Source organism: Lolium perenne, chromosome 2 (genome assembly GCF_019359855.2).
Source record: "Lolium perenne isolate Kyuss_39 chromosome 2, Kyuss_2.0, whole genome shotgun sequence".
NCBI classification, from domain to species: Eukaryota; Viridiplantae; Streptophyta; class Magnoliopsida; order Poales; family Poaceae; genus Lolium; species Lolium perenne.
The window spans coordinates 23,172,458-23,196,456 of NC_067245.2; the positions used below are offsets into that span (position 1 = coordinate 23,172,458).

Here is a 23,999-nt window from a genome sequence, read left to right on the forward strand (position 1 = left end):
ATCACCGCTGCTGCTCCCATGAGGAGGGAGTAGTTCTCCATCGAGGCTCGGGGCTGTACCGGTAGCTATGTGGTTCATCTCTCTCCTATGTACTTCAATACAATAATCTCATGAGCTGCCTTACATGATTGAGATTCATATGATGATGCTTGTAATCTAGATGTCGTTATGCTAGTCAAGTGAATTTTACTTATGTGATCTCCGGAGACTCCTTGTCCCACGTGTGTAAAGGTGACAGTGTGTGCACCGTGTGGGTCTCTTAGGCTATATTTCACAGAATACTTATTCACTATTGAATGGCATAGTGAGGTGCTTATTTATATCTCTTTATGATTGCAATGTGTTTGTATCACAATTTATCTATGTGCTACTCTAGCAATGTTATTAAAGTAGTTCTATTCCTCCTGCACGATGTAATGGTGACAGTGTGTGCATCCGTGTTAGTACTTGGTTTATGCTATGATCATGATCTCTTGTAGATTGCGAAGTTAACTATTGCTATGATAGTATTGATGTGATCTATTCCTCCTACATATGCATGAAGGTGACAGTGTGCATGCTATGTTAGTACTTGGTTTAGTGTTTTGATCTATCTTGCACTCTAAGGTTACTTAAATATGAACATTGAATTGTGGAGCTTGTTAACTCCGGCATTGAGGGTTCGTGTAATCCTACGCAATGTGTTCATCATCCAACAAGAGTGTAGAGTATGCATTTATCTATTCTGTTATGTGATCAATGTTGAGAGTGTCCACTAGTGAAAGTCTAATCCCTAGGCCTTGTTCCTAAATACTGCTGCGTTACTACTGCTTGTTTCTTGTTTCACCGTGTTACTCTGCTGCAATACTACCACCATCAACTACACGCCAGACAAGCTATTTTACGGCACCGTTGCTACTCTGCTCATATATATTCATACCACCTGTATTTCACTATCTCTTCGCCGAACTAGTGCACCTATTAGGTGTGTTGGGGACACAAGAGACTTCTTGCTTTGTGGTTGCAGGGTTGCATGAGAGGGATATCTTTGACCTCTTCCTCCCTGAGTTCGATAAACCTTGGGTGATCCACTTAAGGGAAAACTTGCTGCTGTTCTACAAACCTCTGCTCTTGGAGGCCCAACACTGTCTACAGGAAAAGGAGGGGGAAGTAGACATCAAGCTATTTTAAGCGCCGTTCTTGCGGGTGGAAAGGTAAAAGGTACTCACACTCCGGACCTCGGCTACCAAGCTATTTTCCGCCGTCGTAAGTACTCGAAGCTATTTCCTTTAGATCCTGCAATTGCATCTTTTTGTTTCTTGTTTACACTAGTTTGGCATAATGGACAAGAATGAGCTTCTATTTCTATTTCCTGATTTAAAACATGGATTGTTTGATGCGAAAATTAAAAAACCTATGGAATCTTATTTGCATGCTGGTAGTAATATTAGTATGAACGCTTTGAACACCATTGTTGATAATGATATAGAAAGTTCTAAGCTTGGGGAAGCTGGTTTTCATGATCTTTTTAGTCCCCCAAGCATTGAGGAGAAAATTTTCTTTGATGATACTTTGCCTCCTATTTATGATGATTATAATGATATTGGTCTTTTGTTACCACCTGTTATGGAGGATGAATTTGATTATGAATACAGTATGCCTCCTATATTTGATGATGAGAATAATAATGATAGCTACTCTGTTGAATTTGCTCCCACTATTACTAATAAAATTGATTATGCTTATGTGGAGAGTAATTATTTTATGCATGAGACTCATGATAAGAATGCTTTATGTGATAGTTATATTGTTGAGTTTTCTCATGACACTACTGAAAGTTATTATGAGAGAGGAAAATATGGTTGTAGAAATTTTCATGTTACTAAAATGCCTCTCTATGTGCTGAAATTTTTGAAGCTATACTTGTTTTATCTTCCTATGCTTGTCACTTTGCTCTTCATGAACTTGTTTATTTACAAGATTCCTATGCATAGGAAGCATGTTAGGCTTAAATTTGTTTTCAATTTGCCTCTTGATGCTCTCTTTTGCTTCAAATACTATTTCTTGCGAGTGCATCACCAAAACTGCTGAGCCCATCTTAATGGCTATAAAGAAAGAACTTCTTGGGAGATAACCCATGTGTTATTTTGCTACAGTACTTTGTTTTATATTTGTGTCTTGGAAGTTGTTTACTACTGTAGCAAACCTCTCCTTATCTTACTTTTGTGTTTTGTTGTGCCAAGTGAAGGCTCTAATCGAAGGTTGATACTAGATTTGGATTTCTGCGCAGAAACAGATTTCTATCTGTCACGAATCTGGGCTGTTTTCTCTGTAGGTAACTCAGAAAAATATGCCAATTTACGTGCGTGATCCTCAGATATGTACGCAACTTTCATTAGTTTTAAGTTTTCTGATCTGAGCAATGGAAGTATTTATTAAAAATTCGTCTTTACGGACTGTTCTGTTTTGACAGATTCTGCCTTTTATTTTGCATTGCTTCTTTCGCTGTGTTGGGTGGATTTCTTTGTTCCATTACATTCCAGTAGCTTTGAGCAATGTCCAGAAGTGTTAAGAATGATTGTGTCACCTCTGAACATGTGAGTTTTTGATTATGTACTAACCCCTCTAATGAAGTTTATGAGAAGTTTGGTGTGAAGGAAGTTTTCAAGGGTCAAGAGAGGAGGATGATATACTATGATCAAGGAGAGTGAAAGCTCTAAGCTTGGGGATGCCCCGGTGGTTCACCCCTGCATATTTCAAGAAGACTCAAGCATCTAAGCTTGGGGATGCCCAAGGCATCCCCTTCTTCATCGACAAATTATCAGGTTCCTTCTCTTGAAACTATATTTTTATTCGGTCACATCTTATGTGCTTTGCTTGGAGCGTGTGTATGTTTCTTATTTTTGTTTGTGTTTGAATAAATTGGATTACATCATGCTTGTGTGGGAGAGAGACACGCTCCGCTGTTGCATATGAACACATGTGTTCTTAGCTTTTAATATTCATAGCGAAGTTTCTTCTTCGTTAAATTGTTGTATGGTTGGAATTGGAAAATGATACATGTAGTAATTGCTATTAATGTCTTGGGTAATGTGATACTTGGCAATTGTTGTGCTCATGTTTAAGCTCTTGCATCATATACTTTGCACCCATTAATGAAGAAATACATAGAGCATGCTTAAATTTGGTTTGCATATTTGGTCTCTCTAAGGTCTAGATAATTTCTAGTATTGAGTTTGAACAACAAGGAAGACGGTGTAGAGTCTTATAATGTTTTCAATATGTCTTTTATGTGAGTTTTGCTGCACCACTTCATCCTTGTGTTTGTTTCAAATAACCTTGCTAGCCTAAACCTTGTATCGAGAGGGAATACTTCTCATGCATCCAAAATCCTTGAGCCAACCACTATGCAATTTGTGTCCACCATACCTACCTACTACATGGTATTTCTCCGCCATTCCAAAGTAAATTGCTTGAGTGCTACCTTTAAACAATTCAAAATTTATTACCTCTGATTTGTGTCAATGTTTTATAGCTCATGAGGAAGTATGTGGTGTTTATCTTTCAATCTTGTTGGGCAACTTTCACCAATGGACTAGTGGCTTCATCCGCTTATCCAATAATTTGCAAAAAGAGCTGGCAATGGGATTCCCAGTCCCAAATTAATCAAACTAAATAGACACTCCTCCATGGTATGTGATTGTTGGACGGCACCCGAAGGATTCGGTTAGCCATGGCTTGTGTAAGCAAAGGTTGGGAGGAGTGTCATCATAATAAAACTAAAATAAAAAGGCACTCCTTCATGGTATGAGATTGTTGGCAGGCACCCGAGGATTCGGTTAGCCATGGTTTGTGAAAGAAAGGTTGGAAGGAGTGCCATCCAAAAATAAAATAAAATGGGAGCCGCTCTTTGAAGGTTTGTCTGGCAAGGGGGTTAGAGTACCCGCTACCATTCGTTGACAATAACATACACCTCTCAAAACTTTATTTTTATGCTCTCTTTATGTTTTCAAAATAAAAGCTCTAGCACAAATATAGCAATCGATGCTTTTCCTCTATGGAGGACCATTCTTTTACTTTCATTGTTGAGTCAGTTCACCTATTTCTCTCCACCTCAAGAAGCAAACACTTGTGTGAACTGTGCATTGATTCCTACATACTTGCATATTGCACTTATTATATTACTCTATGTTGACAATATCCATGAGATATACATGTTACAAGTTGAAAGCAACCGCTGAAACTTCATCTTCCTTTGTGTTGCTTCAATACCTTTACTTTGAATTATTGCTTTATGAGTTAACTCTTATGCAAGACTCATTGATGCTTGTCTTGAAGTACTATTCATGAAAAGTCTTTGCTATATGATTCACTTGTTTACTCATGTCATATACATTGTTTTGATCGCTGCATTCACTACATATGCTTTACAAATAGTATGATCAAGGTTATGACGGCATGTCACTCCAGAAATTATCTTTGTTACCGTTTTACCTGCTCGGGACGAGCAGAACTAAGCTTGGGGATGCTGATACGTCTCCGACGTATCGATAATTTCTTATGTTCCATGCCACATTATTGATGTTATCTACATGTTTTATGCATACTTTATGTCATATTTATGCATTTTCTGGAACTAACCTATTAACGAGATGCCGAAGTGCCAGTTGCTGTTTTCTGCTGTTTTTGGTTTCAGAAATCCTAGTAACGAAATATTCTCGGAATCGGACGAAATCAACGCCCAGGTTCCTATTTTCACCGGAAGCATCCAGAACACACGAGAAGGACCAGAGGGGGGGCACTGGGCCCCCAGACCATAGGCCGGCGTGGCCCAGGCCCTGGCCGCGCCGCCATATGGTGTGGTCGCCCCTTCGACCCTCCTGCGCCGCCTCTTCGCCTATTTAAAGCCTCCGTCGCGAAAACCCTGATACGTTCGACGAAACCCACAGAAACCTTCCAGAGCCGCCGCCATCGCGAAGCCAAGATCTGGGGGACAGGAGTCTCTGTTTTGGCACGCCGCCGGAACGGGGAAGTGCCCCCGGAAGGCTTCTCCATCGACACCGCTGCCATCTCCACCGCCATCTTCATCACCGCTGCTGCTCCCATGAGGAGGGAGTAGTTCTCCATCGAGGCTCGGGGCTGTACCAGTAGCTATGTGGTTCATCTCTCTCCTATGTACTTCAATACAATAATCTCATGAGCTGCCTTACATGATTGAGATTCATATGATGATGCTTGTAATCTAGATGTCGTTATGCTAGTCAAGTGAATTTTACTTATGTGATCTCCGGAGACTCCTTGTCCCACGTGTGTAAAGGTGACAGTGTGTGCACCGTGTGGGTCTCTTAGGCTATATTTCACAGAATACTTATTCACTGTTGAATGGCATAGTGAGGTGCTTATTTATATCTCTTTATGATTGCAATGTGTTTGTATCACAATTTATCTATGTGCTACTCTAGCAATGTTATTAAAGTAGTTCTATTCCTCCTGCACGATGTAATGGTGACAGTGTGTGCATCCATGTTAGTACTTGGTTTATGCTATGATCATGATCTCTTGTAGATTGCGAAGTTAACTATTGCTATGATAGTATTGATGTGATCTATTCCTCCTACATATGCATGAAGGTGACAGTGTGCATGCTATGTTAGTACTTGGTTTAGTCTTTTGATCTATCTTGCACTCTAAGGTTACTTAAATATGAACATTGAATTGTGGAGCTTGTTAACTCCGGCATTGAGGGTTCGTGTAATCCTACGCAATGTGTTCATCATCCAACAAGAGTGTAGAGTATGCATTTATCTATTCTGTTATGTGATCAATGTTGAGAGTGTCCACTAGTGAAAGTCTAATCCCTAGGCCTTGTTCCTAAATACTGCTGCGTTACTACTGCTTGTTTACTGTTTCACTGTGTTACTACTGCTGCAATACTACCACCATCAACTACACGCCAGCAAGCTATTTTCTGGCACCGTTGCTACTGCTCATATATATTCATACCACCTGTATTTCACTATCTCTTCGCCGAACTAGTGCACCTATTAGGTGTGTTGGGGACACAAGAGACTTCTTGCTTTGTGGTTGCAGGGTTGCATGAGAGGGATATCTTTGACCTCTTCCTCCCTGAGTTCGATAAACCTTGGGTGATCCACTTAAGGGAAAACTTGCTGCTGTTCTACAAACCTCTGCTCTTGGAGGCCCAACACTGTCTACAGGAAAAGGAGGGGGAAGTAGACATCACCTTCCTCTTGGGGTTCCCAACGGTCGTGTGCTTTACGCGTATCAAGCAACGTTTTTCTGGCGCCGTTGCCGGGGAGATCAAGACACGCTGCAAGGGGAGTCTTCCACTTCCAATCTCTTTAGTTTGTTTTTGTCTTGCTTTAATTATTTTATTTATTGCTTTGTTTGATTTCTTATATCAAAATACAAAAAAATTAGTTACTTGTTTTACTTTATTTACTATCTTGTTTGCGTTCCCCATATTAAAAACACAAAAAAAAAATTAGTTACTTGCATTTACTTTATCTTATTTCATCATGTTTCCTCCTAAGTTTACTATGAAAGATGTACCGGTAGGACGAGGGTCTATCATTGGGAAAGATAATATAGAAGAATTTTTCACTCATATTAGTACGGTTGAAGATTTTGAAGATAGACACTTGGTAAAACTTGCTCCTACTTATGAAATTGCTGCTGCTTCTTTAGTACACATGCTAGAAGCTAGATTTGTTAATCTCAACCCCGTAATGCAACACATGTTTCTTACACTCTGTGATATGGAAGAAGGAGAAAAGAAAGATTTTGTCTTAGAAACCCTTCTTAAAGAATTTGGTGATGTAGCAAAAGAAGCTAGAAAAGTCTTTACTAAATATAAGATGCTTGACTCTTATACCAATTTTGCTAATACCCTTGAAAAGATGGAAAAAGATAGATTAAAGTACACTAATAAAGTTAATTGTGAGGGGGAAATTAAAACATCAATACCTTGCAAGTTCTTAGGAATGTGTGAGGCACTAGAAAAGAATTTTGATTGGATTGTTCCTGAAAATTTGTTTGATGAGAATAGCAAGCCTAAGAGTAATGAAAAAGGAGCATCTGAAACTTATATAGATAAGATACAATGCATAGTTGAGAAAACTCCAAACCCCTATGTTGATGCCTCATCTCTTGATGTTACTTGATTCACACTTTCTGCGTCTAGCTGATAGGCGTTAATGAAAAGCGCTTATGGGAGACAACCCATTATTTTACTTCTGCACTTTTGTTTTATATTTGAGTCTTGGAAGTTGTTACTACTGTAGCAACCTCTTCTTATCTTTATTTTATTGCATTGTTGTGCCAAGTAAAGTCTTTGATAGTAAGGTTCATACTAGATTTGGATTACTGCGCAGAAACAGATTTCTTGCTGTCACAAATTTGAGTAGTATTCTCTGTAGGTAACTCAGAAAAATCTGCCAATTTACGTGAGTGATCCTCAGATATGTACGCAACTTTCATTGAATTTGAGAATTTTCATCTGAGTAAGTTTAGTGCCCCAGAAAAATTCATCTTTACAGACTGTTCTGTTTTGACAGATTCTGCCTTTTATTTCGCTATGTTTGATGGATTTCTTTGTTCCATTAACTTTCAGTAGCTTTGTGCAATGTCCAGAAGTGTTAAGAATGATTATGTCACCTCTGAACATGTGAATTTTTAATTATGCACTAACCCTCTAATGAGTTTGTTTTGAGTTTGGTGTGGTGGAAGTTTTCAAGGATCAAGAGAGGAGGATGATACAATATGATCAAGGAGAGTGAAAGCTCTAAGCTTGCGGATGCCCCCGTGGTTCATCCCTGCATATTTTAAGAAGACTCAAGCATCTAAGCTTGGGGATGCCCAAGGCATCCCCTTCTTCATCGACAAATTATCAGGTCACCTCTAGTGAAACTATATTTTTATTCCGTCACATCTTATGTGCTTTACTTGGAGCATCTTTATGTTCTTGTTTTTGTTTTGTTTGAATAAAATTGGATCCTAGCATTTATTGTGTGGGAGAGACACACGCTCCGCTGTTGCATATTAACACGTATGTTCTTAGCTTTATTCTTAATGTTCATGGCGAAGGTTGAAACTGCTTCGTTAATTGTTATATGGTTGGAAACAGAAAATGCTACATGTGGTAATTAGTATAATGTCTTGAATAATTTGATACTTGGCAATTGTTGTGCTCATGTTTAAGCTCTTGCATCATATACTTTGCACCTATTAGTGAAGAAATACTGTAGAGCTTGTTGACATTTGGTTTGCATGATTGGTCTCTCTAAAGTCTAGATATTTTCTGGTGAGGGTTTGAACAACAAGGAAGACAGTGTAGAGTCTTATAATGCTTGCAATATGTTCTTATGTAAGTTTTGCTGTACCGGTTCATACTTGTGTTTGTTTCAAACAACCTTGCTAGCCTAAGCCTTGTATTGAGAGGGAATACTTCTCGTGCATCCAAATCCTTGAGCCAAAAACTGTGCCATTTGTGTCCACCATACCTACCTACTACATGGTATTTTCTGCCATTCCAAGTAAATACTTCGTGTGCTACCTTTAAACAATTCAAAAGTTATTACCTCTTATTTGTGTCAATGTTTTATATCTCATGAGGGAGTATGTGGTGTTTATCTTTCAATCTTCTTGGGCAACTTTCACCAATGGACTAGTGGCTTCATCCGCTTATCCAATAATTTTGAAAAAAGAGCTGGCAATGGGGTTCCCAGCCCCAAATTAATTAACCTTAATAGACACTCCTCCATGGTATTTGATTGTTGGAAGGCACTCGAGGATTCGGTTAGCCATGGCTTGAGAAAGCAAAGGTGGGGAGGAGTGTCATCTCTAAATAAAACTAAAATAAATAGACACTCCTTCATGGTATGTGATTGTTGGAAGGCACCGAGGATTCGGTTAGCCATGGTTTGTGAAAGCAAAGGTTGGAAGGAGTGTCACCCAAAATAATAATCATGGGAGCCGCTCTTTGAAAGTCTGTCTGGCAAGGGGGTTAGAGTGCCCACTACCATTCGTTGAAAACAACAAACACCTCTCAAAATTTTACTTTTATGCTCTCTTTATGATTTCAAAACTTGAAAAGCTCTAGCACATGATTTATCCCTGCTTCCCTCTGCGAAGGGCCATTCTTTTACTTTTATGTTGAGTCAGTTTACCTACTTCTTTCCATCTTAGAAGCAAACACTTGTGTCAACTGTGCATTGATTCTTACATACTTGTTTATTTGCATTCATCATATTACTTTGTGTTGACAATTATCCATGAGATAAACATGTTGAAGTTGAAAGCAACCGCTGAAACTTATATCTTCCTTTGTGTTGCTTCAAAACTTTCTACTAAGAATCTATTGCTTTATGAGTTAACTCTTATGCAAGTCTTATTGATGCTTATCTTGAAAGTACTATTCATGAAAAGTCTTTGTTATATGGTTCAGTTGTTTAATCATTGTCTTTACCATTGCTTCGAATCACTTCATTCACTACATATGCTTACAATAGTATTGATCAAGATTATGATAGCATGCCACTTCAGAAATTATCTTTGTTATCGTTTACCTACTCGAGGACGAGTAGGAACTAAGCTTGGGGATGCTTGATACGTCTCAAACGTATCTATAATTTCTTATGTTCCATGCTACTTTTATGATGATACTCACATGTTTTATACACACTTTATGTCATATTTATGCATTTTCCGGCAATAACCTATTGACAAGATGTCGAAGAGCCGATTCTTTGTTTCTATTTTTGGTTTCAGAAATCCTACAAAGGAAATATTCTCGGAATTGGACGAAATCAACGCCCAGGGTCTTATTTTTCCACGAAGCTTCCAGAAAACCGAAGGATCACGAAGTGGGGCGACGAGGCGCCGCCACACTAGGGCCGCGCGGCCTAGGGGGGCCCGCACCGCCCTGGCGTGTGGGGCCCCCGTTAGCCCTCCTGACCTACCCTTCCGCCTACTTAAAGCCTTCGTCGCGAATACCCCAGTACCGAGAGCCACGATACGGAAAACCTTCCAGAGACGCCGCCGCCGCCAATCCCATCTCGGGGGATTCAGGAGATCGCCTCCGGCACCCTGCCGGAGAGGGGAATCATCTCCCGGAGAACTCTTCATCACCATGATTGCCTCCGGATTGATGTGTGAGTAGTTCACCCCTGGACTATGGGTCCATAGCAGTAGCTAGATGGTCGTCTTCTCCTCATGTGCTATCATTGTTGGATCTTGTGAGCTGCCTAACATGATCAAGATCATCTATTTGTAATGCTACATGTTGCGTTTGTTGGGATCCGATGAATATGGAATACTATGTTATGTTGATTATCAATCTATCATATATGTGTTGTTTAAGATCTTGCATGCTCTCCGTTGCTAGTAGAGGCTCTGGCTAAGTTGATACTTGTAACTCCAAGAGGGAGTATTTATGCTCGATAGTGGGTTCATGCCTCCATTTAATCTGGGACGATGTGAGAAAGTTCTAAGGTTGTGGATGTGCTGTTGCCACTAGGGATAAAACATCAATGCTTTGTCTAAGGATATTTGTGTTGATTACATTACGCACCATACTTAATGCAATTGTCTGTTGTTTGCAACTTAATACTGGAAGGGGTGCGGATGCTAACCTGAAGGTGGACTTTTTAGGCATAGATGCATGCTGGATAGCGGTCTACGTACTTTGTCGTAATGCCCAATTGAATTTCACACTACTCATCATGATATGTATGTGCATTGTCATGCCATCTTTATTTATCAATTGCCCAACTGTAATTTGTTCACCCAACATGCTATTTCTTATTGGAGAGACACCACTAGTGAACTGTGGACCCCGGTCCATTCCTTTACATCGAATACAATCTACTGCAATACTTGTTCTTACTGTTCTTCGCAAACATCATCTTCCACACTATACATTTAATCCTTTGTTACAGCAAGCCGGTGAGATTGACAACCTCACTGTTACGTTGGGGCAAAGTCCTTTGATTGTGTTGTGCAGGTTCCACGTTGGCGCCGGAATCCCTGGTGTTGCACCGCACTACACTCCGCCACCAACAACCTTCACGTGCTTCTTGACTCCTACTGGTTCGATAACCTTGGTTTCTTACCGAGGAAAAACTTGCCGCTGCACGCATCATACCTTCCTCTTGGGGTTCCCAACGGACGTGTGCTTTACGCGTATCAAGCACCTACCATCACCACGTCGCCGTCCATGAAGATGGCAAGCGAGAAGTTGAGCAAGAGTAATCCAAACCTTAGTGTATGTATACTGAAACAAAAATTTGTCAACATGAAAGTCATGCGGAATGGTGAGGTGAACCTACTCCTCAAAGGAAATTTCAAACGGTTGAGCGTACACGACGAATTTGGCAAAATTCGCTTAAAACTTTATACACGAAATTGATGATTTACGACCAACGAAATTCGAAACCGATTGTGGGAATTGATTCGTCTCATCGACACACATCTTTTTTGTGTACATTCTATTTTGATTCGGACTATATTTGTGTTGATTTGAGAAGAGGGTGTGTAGAGTAGTGTTAGAGAGAGTGAGCTTAACCAGGAGTACATGCACTAGTTGCATCGCTAGAGCCAAGGAGGCACGAGAAGAGAACGGGACAGACCCGCTAAAAACGGCCGAACTGAGTGTTCCTCCAGATGCAGGCAAAACACTGCTTTGAGAACCGTGCGATGCAACAACGCGAGTCGACCCAGGCAACCAAACGGCCCATTTTTTTCTCCACCCATGCAAAAAAGGCCATCATAGGCTACCAAATGCGCCCAAAGCACCCCTGGGACAGGCCCCGGAGGAACGCCCAGTTTGACGGTTTCTCCAGGGCTAGGCCCTGGCGAGATGAAAAGCGACAACGCCGTTCGCGCGGGAGCTCCGCCTCGGCATGGCGGGAGAAGCCGAAATCCGAGCGGCGTTGCGCGGTAGAGGTAGGGGTAACATCCCTTTTCGGTTACCCTCTCCATTAGTCCCCTACCAAATTTTCCCTTCCCCCAATTTTCGCACTGGCGGCGGTGACCCAAATCTGTCAGTGCGCATCTCCCTTCGGCCTCCGGCGCCGGACCAGGGTCCTCTTCTCCAGCCGCGGTGGAGTCTGCGCACATCTGCGGCGACTTTCGGCCGTGTCCTTCGTCCGCCATGTAGTGTTAGATTCATGTTGATAGAACTAGTTGAGTTCGATAAGACCGTTCGTAATGCATAGATCTTGTTTGAGTAGAGCGACCAGCTCCAACTTATGCATCACGCCGCAGCACTCATCATTTGCATACAAGCCTGGATCCTGATGGTGCACAAGAGAGCAGTTGGCATGCTGCTTTTCCTCGTGTGACTTACGGTCCTATGGTACGGCAGATCATGAGAGGATTGCCAACCTAAACCACATATACAACTACAATGACGTAGATGCTATCCAGATGCTACGGATGAGAAGAGCCCCTTTCTATGCACTTGTGAAAATGTTGAGGGGTAGAGGACTGCTGACTGATAGCATCCACACCTCTATCGAAGAACAAGTTGCAATGTTCCTTCATGTCGTGGGTCATAACTAGAGGTTCAGAGTCATCCATAGCACATTCAGGCGATCCACGGAGACTATCTCTCGGTACTTACAGCAGGTGTTGCACGCAATTAGGGAGCTCAGAGGCGAATGATCAAGCCAGCATCAATGAACACACCACCCAAGATCAAGAACAGCCACAGGTGGTTCCCTTATTTCAGGGTGAGTACAAAATCATGTTCCTTCTACCTATCAGATGTGTGGTACTGTCAGAAACATGACTGTGTGCTATTTTTTTACAGGATTGCATTGGGGTTATTGATGATACTCATGTCACTTCAAAGGTACCGAGATCAATGTCTACAACATTCCGTGGGAGGAAGCACTACACCAGCCAGAACGTGCTAGCAGCTGTGGATTTCGATATGAGATTCACCTGCGTGCTTGCTGGGTGGGATGGTTCAGCTCATGATGCGAGCATCCTGGCCGACAGCTTGTCAAGGCCTGATGGGTTGCAAATCCCTGAGGGTAAGTTCTACCTTAGAGATGATGGATATGTATGCCGACATGGAATTCTACCCCCCTTCAGGAAAACAAGGTACCGCCTCAACGAGGTCCCGGCGAAGCACCGATCTCTGAATGCGAGAGAGTTGTTCAATCTGAAACACTCAAGCCTTAGAGTCACCATTGAGAGGGCCTTTGCTGCATTGAAGAATAGGTTCAAGGTCCTTGACCAGAAACCGTTCCACATGTTTGACACTCAAGTAAAGCTGGTCCTTGCTGCATTCTTCACAATTGGATCCTAGGTTGGGGCGAGGATGAGTTCTTCGAGGGGTTGTCGCTTTTGATGAAGTAGAGACCAGCCATGGCGTGGATGCAAGCGACAATGATACCTGGAAGGTGAAGAGGCAAGAGTGGGCAGACGCAATGTGGAAAGCCAAAGGCAACACCACTATCTGAGAAGAAGTGAAGAAGAAGAAGAATCCCCTATGATCCCCTGTTTCTCGAACCCCTTTTCGCTCCCCGTATGTTAAACGATCCCGTTATGATAAACTGCAACTCTTAGTATCTAGGTATCGTCGTGTTATGAACTACCATTCTTAGTAGCTAGGGTTAATTTCGTGAACTACTATGCTTCGTAAATTTGCAACTATCATGAACTGTGATTTATGTGTGATGGAAAGTGAGAGCATGATAAGGCTACCCGCTGTAAAGAAGATGTAACCTTAGGCATGGCCGGATGGTACTAAACAAGGCTAATCTCATCTTCATCGAGATTTTGGATTGGCTGCAGATAAACAGAAAGACCTTTTAACCGAATAGATGCGAGTGCAACAGTGAGCCAGGATTCGGGACAGGCTACCAAACGCGCTGCCCGGCGTCCTTTTCGCGTCCTTTCCGCACGACCGAACCCATCCCCGGGAGACTGTTCCACGACTCGCGACTTGCTTTCACTCTCGCGTCGGCCGGCGGCGCTGGGAGCGACGGCTCTGGCAACCCGAGCACTCCGGCGACCGGAGAGAGCTCCTTCCCGAGCGCATCACCCAAATCCCCTCCCCGACCGCACCGCCTCGAAGCTGTACACCGCCACCAACCTCCTTCCGATCTGTACTCCGCCTTGAAGATCTTCTCCGCTCCGGCGACGATGACGGTGGTCCGGTGAGCAAGGTAACCCCCTTCACCTCTTCCTCCTTTCTCCCCCTGTTTGGAAGATTTGAGAGGAGAGGTGGAGGTAGTTCATTAGAATCTGCCTGCTTAACCCCGGTCCCCCCCGGGCTTCTCCTTCCTCCCCCCTGTTTGCAAGATTTGAGAGTGTTGGGTTATAGAGGCTTTTAGCTAAGGGATGGTAGGGACGGCGGAGGTTTTCTCACTTGGAATTTGAGACAGGATTGCCCGGAGTTGTCCGTGGGAAGGAAGGATTGGAGTTTGAGATAGGATTGCCCAGAGTTGTCCGTGGGAAGGAAGGATGATCTTATCTCCTGTCTGAATTGGGGGGCATGAGATATGCATCTGCCCGTACTATTTAGCACAAGTTCTCCCGAGCTATTCATTTTTCCTACAGTGCAGAGAACATAATGAGTTATGGATTTGATTGTAGCAGTATACTTATAACTAAGCTAATTGATGCATGGCCTTCTCTTCCGTAGAGAAAAAAGAAGTAGAGGTAAAAGGCTTGCAGTAAACGGGGCCAAAAGCCAAAGCTTTGTGTTTCTTTCTTCAAGAATATACTCTCAAGTAGTATTGTAGGAGTAACCGGTAAAAGGTTGGGTCAAATGGGCCGCATTTGTGTTTGTGAAAGCTGATTGCCTGAACCAAAATACTAGGCTTCCTTGTGATCTTAAGACTCATTGTAATGTGTGCAATCATACTATGAATATATAGTACCATTGTTAAGTAGACATTTAGTTCAGATGTCTATGTGACGTTAATTCCATCAGGCTGTTATTTTGGTGTGTCATTTGAGTTCAGAGGCTGCTATTTCATCCGGCCCCATATCTATTGACCCCGAGGCTTCTAGCATTGGTAGTTTTTTTTTTAGTAGTATCAGGTTTTGCTCCCCTGGAGTTTTGTGCCCAGAGTCTGATAGCCCGCTGAATTGGCCCTTCTTCTGTGATTTCTTGTTTCTTAGGCTAGTACCATCTTTCAATCACGTTTTATTCAACTCTTAATACTTACAGCACTGCATTTAAGTATTTGTAATACTAGTACAAGCTAGTGTTGCACTTGTTTATTCTCTGCAATACGTTTTCTTTCGTTCTGGGGAAGTGAATAAATGGTTGGCGGAAATGAAGTTACTACTCCCAGAGTACTTTTTTTTTCTTACCATTTTCACTTTTTTACCAGTAGTACATGGCAAATTAGTTACAGCAGTAGTTTTAGGCAGAGCATGTAGAGAGAGAAAGATCTTGAAGCTCTGGCACTGTTGCCTGTATTTTGCCTCCCAATTCCATCTGAAGGCATCGTCTACTCCAACAGTCAACGTTGATGTCCAGGCAGCTGCTAACTCCAACAACCCAGCTTTGTAGTATGCTTTCTGGCCAGATTTAGAGAGGAAGGATCTCCTCTTGTGTATGTTGTGTGGTCAGAAAGTCCATGCTGGAGTAGGAAGGTTGGTGCGGCACCTTGCCAGAGGTTCCAGTGATGTGAAGATGTGTCCCGAGTCAACCACAGAAATCAAGAAAGAGATGCGCAGCTACTTAAATAGGAGGAAGTTTAAAGCCATAGAGCGAGATGTAGATGAGGAAGATGCAGCCGAAGTTTGAAGTAGCCCTTCCATCATCTACACAAAATGATTTCAGGATTGGGGATGTGTGTGGAGTTATGCCATCAACTACTATTGTATTAGTTTGCCGTATTTATGTAATTATGTTGCTAAATCTCCTAATTTGCTGCCATATGAATATATGATAATAATGTCATATTTCCTGCCATACTGTATTATTACGCCCAACGCCCAGTTGTTGCCATAGAAGGCAACATGTCGACTCAACTCCTCGAGCTTAACTTTACTCGACTCAACCACATGAAAACAGAGTCACTGTATGGTTTAGATAGAATGTTTCTTGTCTAGGTTTGAGGAGTTGCATTTTCAACTATGTGGTATTTAATCGCGGCTTGTTATTCCAAGAGCTTCTGGGTGTTCTAGCTTCTCAATAATGTGATCGTCACCTTCTTTTGTTGGCGAGAGATTCCAAAGCATGACCAATTTCTATTTCTGCACTGCAGGTACTTTGCCCCAGGGTATAAGTGGCTTGTCCAAGCCTGTAGTTGGTCAGCTGCAAGCAGCGTAGCAGGAAGGAAGTACTCAGACAAGCCAAGAAGTAGGGCAACCGCATATGAATCCATCAAATCAATTATCTCAACCAACATTGGTAACTGGAGATTCGGAAAATGAAAATCAATTATCTCAACCCCAGGGTATAAGTGGCTTGTCGAATCCTATAGTTGGTCAGCTGCAAGCAGCGGAGCAGGAAGGAAGTACTCAGACAAGCCAAGAATTAGGGCAACCTCATATGAATCCATCAAATCAATTATCTCAACCAACATTGGTAACTGGAGACTCGGAAAATAAAAATCAATTATCTCAGCCCCAGGGTATAAGTGGCTTGTCCAAGCCTATAGTTGGTCAGCTGCAAGCAGCGGAGCAGGAAGGAAGTACTCAGACAAGCCAAGAAGTAGGGCAACCGCATATGAATCCGTCAAATCAATTATCTCAACCAACATTGGTAACTGGAGATTCGGAAAATGGAAACTTCATCCAACAGGAGCAACACCATTACCAGCCAGAAGAGCAGCCACGTTCTGAGAATCAACTGCAGCAATCTGAAAAAGGAACAGAGTATGTTAGTCAACAGAGTTTGACAGGTTCTATGGAAGATGCCTCTCAGCCTCGTCTAGACCAGCAGCATGTAAATCCAGTGGCTGGTCAGCAAGCACCACCTGGTGCCCAGGAAACACGGAAGAAAGGATATCAGCCATCCATACCATTTAATATGTTGATTCCAATCCTACAGGAGCATCTTGACAGAGATAAAGATATGCAGCTTCAATCTGTATGGGCAAAACTTAGGGTGCGTTTTGTTCATTCTTCTGTTAGTTAAAGTTATATCTATTAGTTAAAGTTATAGAACTTGGTATTGCTATGTTGCTATAGACTTCTCAGTGTTTCTATTCCAAAAGAACAGTAACAGAGGCAGATCGACATAGTAAATATGGTTTGCACCAGTTTTGCTAAATTAAACTTACTAAGCTTGGTTATTCTATGTTTGCAGCGTAATGAAGTCCATAAAGATGATTTTTTAAGAGTCATAAGGAATATCGTTGGGGATCAAATGCTTAAGCAGGCAGCCCATAAAGTTTTTGCACAGGTGAGTTTGTGATGTTAACAACATCACTGCCCTTTTTTTGTTGGTACATAACTATTTATCGAACTTGATGAGCATGGAGCCAGTTTGAGTTTCCATGTTTATTGAGTGATTCAGTTCTTTGAGTAATATCTCATATTTTCATGCTTATATTTGCTTTATTTTATCTTGTTTGCAGATGCAAGCTCAGGCACAACGAAATAAGCAGGGAAATGCAAATCAGCATTCTTTCTCACCTCAAGCGTCTACACAACAGAGTTCTGCCAGTGGATCAGCAAAATTGCCTGATCAGCAAGTTCGCATGCCTACCCCACCTAACCAGGTTCAGAAAAGCCAGGCGTCATCTTCACCTCAGACCTTTGTGCCACTTTCAGGCACACAAATGCATAACAGTATGCACTACTTTGCTCATGATAATTCCATCCAAACGCCAGATGCAAAGGGGGTGCATGCTATGCCAAATCGACCACCTATCATGAATCCGTCAACTCCATTGCAGACAAGTAACAAACAGCTGCAACCCACAAAAATCCAGCAAGTCTCGCAGCAATTATATGGAGCCACTAACACTCCTCAGTCGTACCCTCGTCCAACCATTGGTTCGATGCCTCTTAGACCACAGAGTTTAGCATCTGAAACACGACCTCCCTTGCATTCTCATGGAATGGTTCCGGCGAAAATTGGCACTGTTCCTACTCATCCCACAATACAACAGAATGCACCTGCACGCCAAATGCAACAAAACAAGGATATGAAAAATCCTTCGGCGAAATTGCATGGAAAGCAGGTAATTTATCCTCCAGCATGTCGCTTTCCAAATCTCACCGCAATTTGATTCATTTTAGTTTCCTCTGAATGAACCACCAAATATGTTATACATGGAATAATTGTTGGAAAATGAACTCTTAGAAGTATATGCTTCCCCTCACATGCAGTGCTTTAATAATACCAGAATAAACAGAAAGGAAGCCTCACAATCCATGTCCTTGAGATCACATTCGTAGCTGTTCAGATATAACATTGTCTTATCTAGGATATCTGACACTTTATGGTATTAGCATCATGCCAGAATGAAATTTGGGAGTATTTAATATCTGAAAATAAAATTACTGTTGGGCCGTTACACTAGAGTTGAAGTATTGTTTTACAAAATACAAATTCACTTAGCAACCGCCCTCTATAACATGGGGACATCAGTATAAGCGACGGGGCCGCCCTTAGGTGCGTCCCACGCAAGCGGGTGGCATAACAAGTGGTAGGTTTCCATTTGAATCCATGGATTTCGAGTCGACGAGTCGACGGGTCGTTCTAGGGCAGCGACTCAGAGACTAGTCGAGACTAGTCTCGACTCGGCAAGACTCATGTTTAATACTAAATAAATACTAGTTCTCATCGGCTTCAACTGCAGCTTGAGCTGAACGAATGACTTGGGATATCTCTGGCTGGGACATGGTGCTTCCTGTGAATGGCAGGGTAATGAATCATATAAGTTGTTTTCCTAATGGATCCGGGATCCCCCTAAGCAGAAGCACTGGGGCAGATCAGAGGAAAAAAGAAGTAGAGGAATTGTTACCACTTACCAGCAACAGCTGTGGAGGAGCAGACCAGCAGGCAGCAGCAGCCGTGGAGGAGCAGACCAGCAGCAGCCGGTGGAGGAGCAGACCAGCAGCAGCCGACGGTGGAGGAGCTCGTGGTGGACAAGGATCTTGTGTTGGAGGAGCTCGTGGAGGAGGAGGTGCTGACGATGGCTGGTTCTTGCAGAGGCGGCGGCCGGTTCTTGCAGAGGCGGCGGCCAAGAGAGGGAAACCCCAGATGCGTTTTGGGTTGAGCAGGGGAAATTGTCTCTGGATCTAGGTTTCACGGGGGGAAATAGACAGGGGAGGGAAAGAATGGAAAAAAACATGACATATGGGGCCATTTTTTAAGTCGACCGACTCACAAACCTAGACTAGTCGAGACTAGTCAAGACTAGTCGATCGACTCGATCGACTCAACTTTTGAGTCGAGTCGACTGGCCGAGTCGACCTTGCAAATGCGACTGGTAGACTAGTCGTCGACTAGTCTTGACTAGTCTTTCGACTCGAAATCCATGTTTGAATCCCAAAGTAGTTACTAAAGATAGAGTTTGTATCCCTCTAGGATTAGATTGGTTTGGGGTGTCTCCATCTACATTAGGAGACATCGGCTATTAAATAAAGCAGGCAAGAAGTTATCAATAATTTCCCCTCTCCTCTCCCTCTGCCCTAGCCACCGCACCACCTCCACCAAAGGCTGAACAACCACATTTTTAATCATTCGCCAGTGTTGTTGACACCAAACAGTTTGACAATGTGGATTGATTGGGTATATATATCACCACTTATGGTTTATAGTTGTTACATGGATAGTTTTAAGACTTTGCTATGAATGCATCAGCTAGATTGTGCCTAGGCATCCAATCGGCTGGGAGCCTGGGACTAGGTGCTGTGGAGTCATTCCTTGCGTGAAGATGATTAGGTAGGTACCTGCAAAAAGACCTGTCCAGGTGGCGTCGAATGTCACTGGGGGATGGACATGGTGGCCACATGGGTCAGTTTGGTCCTTAAGACCCACCTTGACAGATTGATAGGGTCCTAACCTATAGAGTGGGATGGACCAATGATGATTCATCGAGAGCTAATTTAGCTTCCACCTTTGCTGCTCATGGTTGCTGTTGCAAGCCTGATTGGCAACTCCCTCCCTCTGATCTCTCCGTGGTGCCGCCTGTAATTTTATCCCCAATTGGATGAATGGTAGAATACGCATATTCACAAAAATCTTGTAACCATATAATATCACACGATTAGTTAATACTGTGAAAATGTGTGGTACTAGGGATATTTGCTTCGGCAATAGCCTGTGAAATTTAGATGCTTTATAATAACACATTTAGAAATTATTGTGGTGCATATATATGAAGTTCCACTCTTCAATTAGCACATTAGATCCTTCATCCAGGCTTTTACGTTATACTTGGATCAGCTGCAGCGCTATGTTTGTTTGGTATGTGTTTTTCTAAATGACCATCAGCCATGTTTTTTAGTTAGAAAAATGAGGAGAAACAAAATATAGGAGATTGTTTCCTGTTGAATGGCTATATATCCTATATCCGTCGCGTATTTTTCGTACTTCAGAACTTGCAATTTTAAAATGCTTCTTCATATGTAAATTGTGCATTTACTCTTCTGTCTGCACTGTTAGGCCGTCCCTAAAACATCTACACCACCTGCTGCAAAGACTAATAAGAAATCAGGTGGCCAGAAGAAACCATTGGAAATGGCTGGCTCTGCACCAGCACCATCCAGGTTTTCATGATTCACATCATCCTACCTCTTCTGTTTTGGCTGAGTGTATTATAGTTTATGGATTGTTTTGCATTTTATTGATAGTTCCTGATCTAATTTCCTTTCCTAGCAAAAAACAAAAGACAGCTGGAGCCTTCCAGGAGCAGAGCATTGATCAACTTAATGATGTCACAGCTGTTAGTGGTGTTAATCTTAGGGTATGAATATTTGATTGATGGTTGATTTCTATTCCTATTTGTGCGTCTTGATTATATTCCATTGCTATTGTTATACTTCAATAGGAAGAAGAAGAACAACTGCTCTCCGCCCCGAAGGAAGAGAGCGCAGCCTCAGAAGCAGCACGGAGAATTGTACAGGAAGAAGAAGAAAATCTCTTTCTGCAGAAGGGCCCTCTTCTGAAAAAACTAGCAGCAATCAGTTAATCTCCTTGAACTTGATATTGACATCATAAAACTGTATTTACACACACCATAAATATTTGAAGCAACACTCACTGATGAGTGATGACATGTTTTTGTCAGTTCTTAAATGTAACTTGAAGAACGCCAGTGCTGATGTTGAGCGGTGTTTATCAATGGTAAGTTGCTCATATGACCATCCCACAGAATTTTGTGGCAGTATGTCTAACTTCAAAACTTCCTTAGTGTGTGGAGGAGCGACTGCGACGATTCATAAGTACTCTCATAAGAGTTTCGAAGCAGGTTAGTTTTTCCACATCGTTCAGTTATTGCTTTTTCCAGTTTATGGTATAGTTTGATATTGTGAGATACTGACCATTCTTATTGCTAGAGAATCGACACGGAAAAGACTGGTCATCGACTAGTTATTACTTCAGATGTCGGCCGTCAAATTTTGCAGATGAACCAGAAAGCTAAAGAAGAATGGGACAAAAAACAAGCAGAAACTGACAAGAACAAGAAACAAACTGAGGTATTCCATAACCTCCATTTTATTATACTCCCTCTGTCTCTATTTAGGTGGCACACACGTTTTCCGAAGTTGTATTTTAACCATCATGTTGACCAACAAAATAATGATTATATCTGAAGAAAGTTATACCGTTGAATTCGTATTCGAATAAACTTTTTAATGGTATCTTTTTTTATAATGACACATTTATTATTTGTCGAATCATGGTAAAACTTAAAACACAGAAAGCAAAGGTGCCACATGCATTGGGACGGAAGGGGGATTCAACTTGGATGACATGCTTGCTCCATTGAACTATCATGCTATTATTTAATTACTTACATTGTACCCAAAGTTACTTAGTACTACATAAATCTGCGACAAATCTGCGACAGTTAATATGAAAAGGAGGCACTATTAAGTTTTATTTAACACACACACCTTTTGTTTATCCACGCCTTTCTGGAATTCATATAGATGCTGGTTAGTTATAATTCCTTGGGAGGTCGTCAGTTTTCATATGTGTTTTGGCAAAATTTCCAAGAGAGAAAGTAAATTCTCTGGAATTCATATGGATGCTGGTTGGTAATCCTTCAGAGGTCGCCAGTTTTAATTTGTGTTTTGGCAAACTTTCCAAAAGAGAAAATAAATTTGAATTAAATTAATAAGGTGTTCTAAATTGCCTTACATTTTTGGTATCTTTGTCTTACTGATTCTCTAAACTGAACAGTAATAAGTTCCCCTGATTTCGCAGTTAAAGATCTATTCCCTCACTTATATTTGCAAAATCTCATGGAACTGTGTGTTAATGACTTCAATTAATTTTATCCTTGCGTGGCAGGATGAAGGCAGTGGTGCTGCAGAATTGGACAGAGAAAAAGAGGAAAGTCGGCCAAAGAATGCGAAGGTAACTATCTGATTCCATCTCTCAGATTGACAGCTCTTCTTTTCCTGATATCCTAACCTCTTACAGCCCAACAAGGAAGAAGATGATAAAATGAGAACAACAGCTGCAAATGTTGCTGCCCGGCAGGCAGTTGGAGGAAGTGACATGCTGTCAAAGTGGCAGCTGATGGCTGAACAAGCTAGGCAGAAGCGAGCACCAGTACCGAGGCCAGCACATGGATCTGGAAAAGGTTCGGCAGAACAGAATGAAGCTTCAAAGAGGAGCCATTTTGCAGCCTTCGGAACTGGTAAAGGAAGCATTCTGACATCAAATTACTTTCACACTCTCATACTGCGGCATTAGAGAGTGTGCTGAACTTGGGACACACACACATATCACATATACTGTTTATTTCAGGAGGCACCAAAAGGCAAGGCAAGGGTTCATTCGCTACGCGTCACTCGCATGGGCCACAACGAACTGTTTCAGTGAAGGATGTAATCTGCGTCCTGGAGAGGGAGCCTCAGATGACGAAATCACGGCTAATTTATCGGCTATACGAGCGATTACCTGGAGATTTCACCACAGATTAGGCTGAATTATGTAGTGTAACTTATAGCGTGTAACTGTTTGTTGATGCACAGCCCTTCGCTTCAGACTGACGTGTTCCATTCGATATGGTGGATTGCAGTGATCAGATAAATTGATGATAGCCCAGCTAGTTGACATGATACATCTCTTAAACACATAAGATGGTGAATAGCCATCAAACTGATTCTGTAAGATTCCAGTGTAAAGTGCGTCTTATGATAAGAGAGACCTTGGATTCTCAGTATCTCCCGCTACAGTAGATTCGCTGGTGTCCTGGTGTGTACATAGGGTGTGTTTGGTAGACTGGGCAACTCAGAATTTCTCATCTCAACCGAGATTTTGAGAGAAACATGTGGTTGTTAGAGCAACTCTAACAGAGACCGAAAAAACGAAAACCGAAAAGCGGGAGTTCAGTTCACCGAAAACGCAAGTTCTGACGAAATTGGAGAGTCGGCGTGGCGTAAAGTGAAGATTGGGGGGAATAGAGAGAAATCACCGTCTGGGGTATTCCGAAGGTGTAACCTAGGCAACGAAAAAGGGGCTCGTGGTCTTCTAGACTCTACCAAGAGTCTGGACGAATTTGTTGCTCCATCCAAATGTGTAAAAGATCATAGTCGCACTTAAAAGCCGAGTACTCTACCATTGAGCTAGCAACCCAGATAAAAAAAGATCTTAGATACGATCGAAATCCAAAAATCAATGGAATTACACCGTCGGGATTCTTGTGTAACTTGTGTAACTGGTGCTCGTTCATCTCGCTATTGAGTTGTGACCGTAACTATCGCTCCTTTCAGGAAAGCAATGAAGAGAAGGGCATATATATCCTTGGCCCTGCCGTACGACGAAAGCTGTTCTTTAGAAATCTCGTACACATTCCGACGATTGGCCGAGCGAATAAGTCAACTTCAAAGTGGAT

At 42.1% G+C, this 23,999-nt stretch overlaps 2 protein-coding genes across 2 annotated transcripts; both read left to right on the top strand.

The window, feature by feature from the left end:
• The first annotated feature begins 12,677 nt into the window (after positions 1-12,677).
• Positions 12,678-13,315, top strand: LOC139835418 (protein ALP1-like). The gene is made up of 2 exons (XM_071825270.1): positions 12,678-12,731; positions 12,812-13,315. The coding sequence occupies exons 1-2, from the start codon at positions 12,678-12,680 to the stop codon at positions 13,313-13,315; spliced, it is 558 nt and encodes a 185-aa protein (XP_071681371.1).
• Positions 13,316-13,884: 569 nt separating this feature from the next.
• LOC127331475 (transcription initiation factor TFIID subunit 4b) lies at positions 13,885-23,327 on the top strand. Its single transcript, XM_051357654.2, has 13 exons — positions 13,885-14,177; positions 16,236-17,080; positions 17,282-17,377; positions 17,553-18,161; positions 20,594-20,697; positions 20,807-20,894; positions 20,979-21,114; positions 21,219-21,274; positions 21,342-21,398; positions 21,487-21,627; positions 22,448-22,513; positions 22,580-22,799; positions 22,910-23,327. Exons 2-13 carry the CDS (start codon positions 16,346-16,348, stop codon positions 23,083-23,085), a joined length of 2,484 nt encoding a protein of 827 aa, XP_051213614.1. The 5' UTR covers positions 13,885-14,177; positions 16,236-16,345; the 3' UTR covers positions 23,086-23,327.
• The last annotated feature ends 672 nt before the right edge of the window (positions 23,328-23,999 follow it).

Excerpts from the sequence above, each read along its gene's own strand:
- LOC139835418 (XM_071825270.1), top strand. The coding sequence starts at position 12,678 with ATGAACACACCACCCAAGATCAAGAACAGCCACAGGTGGTTCCCTTAT. Across the intron at positions 12,732-12,811 it reads GGTGGTTCCCTTATTTCAGG|GATTGCATTGGGGTTATTGA; the intron begins GTGAGTACAAAA and ends ATTTTTTTACAG.
- LOC127331475 (XM_051357654.2), top strand. The coding sequence starts at position 16,346 with ATGAATCCATCAAATCAATTATCTCAACCAACATTGGTAACTGGAGAT. Across the intron at positions 21,275-21,341 it reads TTGAGCGGTGTTTATCAATG|TGTGTGGAGGAGCGACTGCG; the intron begins GTAAGTTGCTCA and ends AAACTTCCTTAG. Across the intron at positions 21,628-22,447 it reads AGAACAAGAAACAAACTGAG|GATGAAGGCAGTGGTGCTGC; the intron begins GTATTCCATAAC and ends CTTGCGTGGCAG.